The sequence below is a fragment of the Rhagoletis zephyria genome, unplaced genomic scaffold (assembly GCF_001687245.7).
Source record: "Rhagoletis zephyria isolate East Lansing unplaced genomic scaffold, Rhagoletis_zephyria_1.1 Rzeph_scaffold_47656, whole genome shotgun sequence".
In the NCBI taxonomy this organism is placed as follows: Eukaryota; Metazoa; Arthropoda; class Insecta; order Diptera; family Tephritidae; genus Rhagoletis; species Rhagoletis zephyria.
Genome location: NW_016204711.1, coordinates 1 through 2,228, shown reverse-complemented (window position 1 = coordinate 2,228; position 2,228 = coordinate 1). Strand labels below are relative to the sequence as shown.

At 35.6% G+C, this 2,228-nt stretch overlaps 1 protein-coding gene across 1 annotated transcript; it reads left to right on the top strand.

Moving 5' to 3' along the window:
- Nucleotides 1-1,270: 1,270 nt before the first annotated feature.
- Nucleotides 1,271-2,185, top strand: LOC108355603 (formin-binding protein 1-like; the record flags this gene model as incomplete). The annotated part of the gene is made up of 3 exons (XM_017606756.1): nt 1,271-1,489; nt 1,558-1,711; nt 2,100-2,185. Coding segments are annotated over exons 1-3 (427 nt in total), but the record flags the coding sequence as incomplete, so codon positions are not given.
- Nucleotides 2,186-2,228: the final 43 nt, after the last annotated feature.

Below are 2,228 nucleotides of genomic sequence, written 5' to 3'. Positions count from 1 at the left end.
TTTTTTTTTTCATTATGTGAATTCACCAATTCGTTTCATTCAATTTATTGTCAGTTCCTTTTTGCGAAAATTCTTTGCCCATCCTCCATTTATTTCCTTTGTAAAAATGCGCACACACATCTCCTCGTATTATTTTTTTTAATTTTATTTTTTTTATCATCACTACTAACAACGTTCACATATTCGAAATTATTGGTTTATGAAATTTGAACCCTCCTCCATTCTAAAGTTATGTTTGTAGATTCATTTAGAATTCCATTGAGTTGACCGGAAACTAAGGCTCATTCTATGGTAATAAATTAAAATTAACGTTAAGATAGAAACTAAGCAGTAACAGTACAACAGTACAAAACTTGCATCAATCGCCGAGATCTCTAAATTTTTTTTATCAAAACCGCCTTAATTTTCAAGCCTTCGAAGTAATATTCCCACAGCAATCTGAAGCGAATTTTTCGGACTGCGGGAAGTTCAATTAGGATCGATTAGGATCCACAAAGCTAATAGTTCTGTGTCCACTTCGAAATTTCCGTTTTTCGTTCGTCTCCAGCGCCAAATAACGTGCATTTTTTTTTTCTCAAATATAACTTACATCCCAAATTTGACCCAGATCGGATCGTTAGATGTATATCTAACATTTTCAAAATAACTTGACTAGCGCCATCTGGCGGTTTTATTTCGTGATACCATTTTACAACTTTGGTCCGCTGTTTTGTAAGTACAAGGGGAAGTGGTAGCCCTATAAAAATGATTAGTACGGCGAGTGGAGTTTATTTAGCCACGTTCGTTGTTATTGTTGCACGAAAATTCACCAATGAGTTTTTGTGGAGTCTGCCCTTGGCCAGATATAGATCTAGGCCTTTCCAGTTAGTTAGACCCAACTGTTGTGGAAACGTAGCCACGTTCATCGGTCTTTAAAAAAAATTGGGCGTACTATTGGGTTAAGAGAAAACGACTAATACATACATCTTTTGTTGATAAGTACTTCCATATTGCCCACTTTAAACGCCTACATGTCCTATAACTTACCTTAACGTTTTACTTTTCCTGCGTATGGATACCCCTTTAATACCTTCACCTCATTTTCACAACTTGTTTTATGTAAAAATATTTGTTTCTCATTCTCATCAAATCTGGCTTATTCATATATATGTTATTATAAAAGTAACAAAATTGCCACATGCACAAAAAAAAACTAAAATATTACCACAAACAATTCGTTCAAAAAAAAGGAATATCCAATTAAATTCTCATTTGGTTTCGTANCAAAAAAAAAACAAATGCTACACAAATTTCCTCTTTTGCATGCGCGGCTACAAAATCAGCAGTTCGGCTAGCCCCGAAAGTGGATTGGGTACATCGCACACCTCACTACCGGGTTCAGGACAGGGTAGTGCGAACGAGAATGCCATTGGCGAGGATGGATATGATGAGACGGAAATTGAGGTACTGCAACCGTTGGGCACATGTCGAGCGCTCTATCCCTTCGAAGGTGAGTGTAAACAGACTCCTATGTTGTGGAAATAATTAAATATCGTTTTTTTTGTTTTAATCTAATAGCGACCAGCGAAGGCAGCATACCAATGATTGAGGGCGAAGAACTGCAAGTGATTGAAATCGATCAGGGTGATGGCTGGACGCGCGTGCGCCGTGCCAATGCCACCAACGGCTGGGATGAAGGATTTGTGCCGACTAGTTATATTGAATGTACACTGTATGCATAAGTCAAATAATTAATTAATTATTGCGTTTAGCAACATTTAAATTAATTAATCGATTAGTTTTGAGTTAATTTAAGTTACTGAGTTGATTTAAGTTAGTTCGTTTTGATGAATGTTGAAAGTTTGTATATTTCTGATTTCTGAATTCGGATTTCGATTTAATTTTTGCTTTGAATTATTGGAAAGTTTATTTTCATAATTTCATATTTTGTATAAAAAAGTGACTTTACTTACTAATTTTGCTTCTGTCTGCTCCCCAAACCCATAACATATGTATGCCATTTATATATGTATTTATGAATGAACGAATGAATGAACGACTGTCAACAATCAATTTAGTCCATATATACATTTGATCGAAAGCATGGCATTCATTTATAGAAGCACTGAAAAACGCTGCGTAGATGTCGAAGGCGCTGAGTCAAATTCAAGTACACCGACTATTGAATATTTTGAGAAGCAGCAAAGTAACGGGTGATTTTTTTGAGGTTAGGATTTTCATGCATTAGT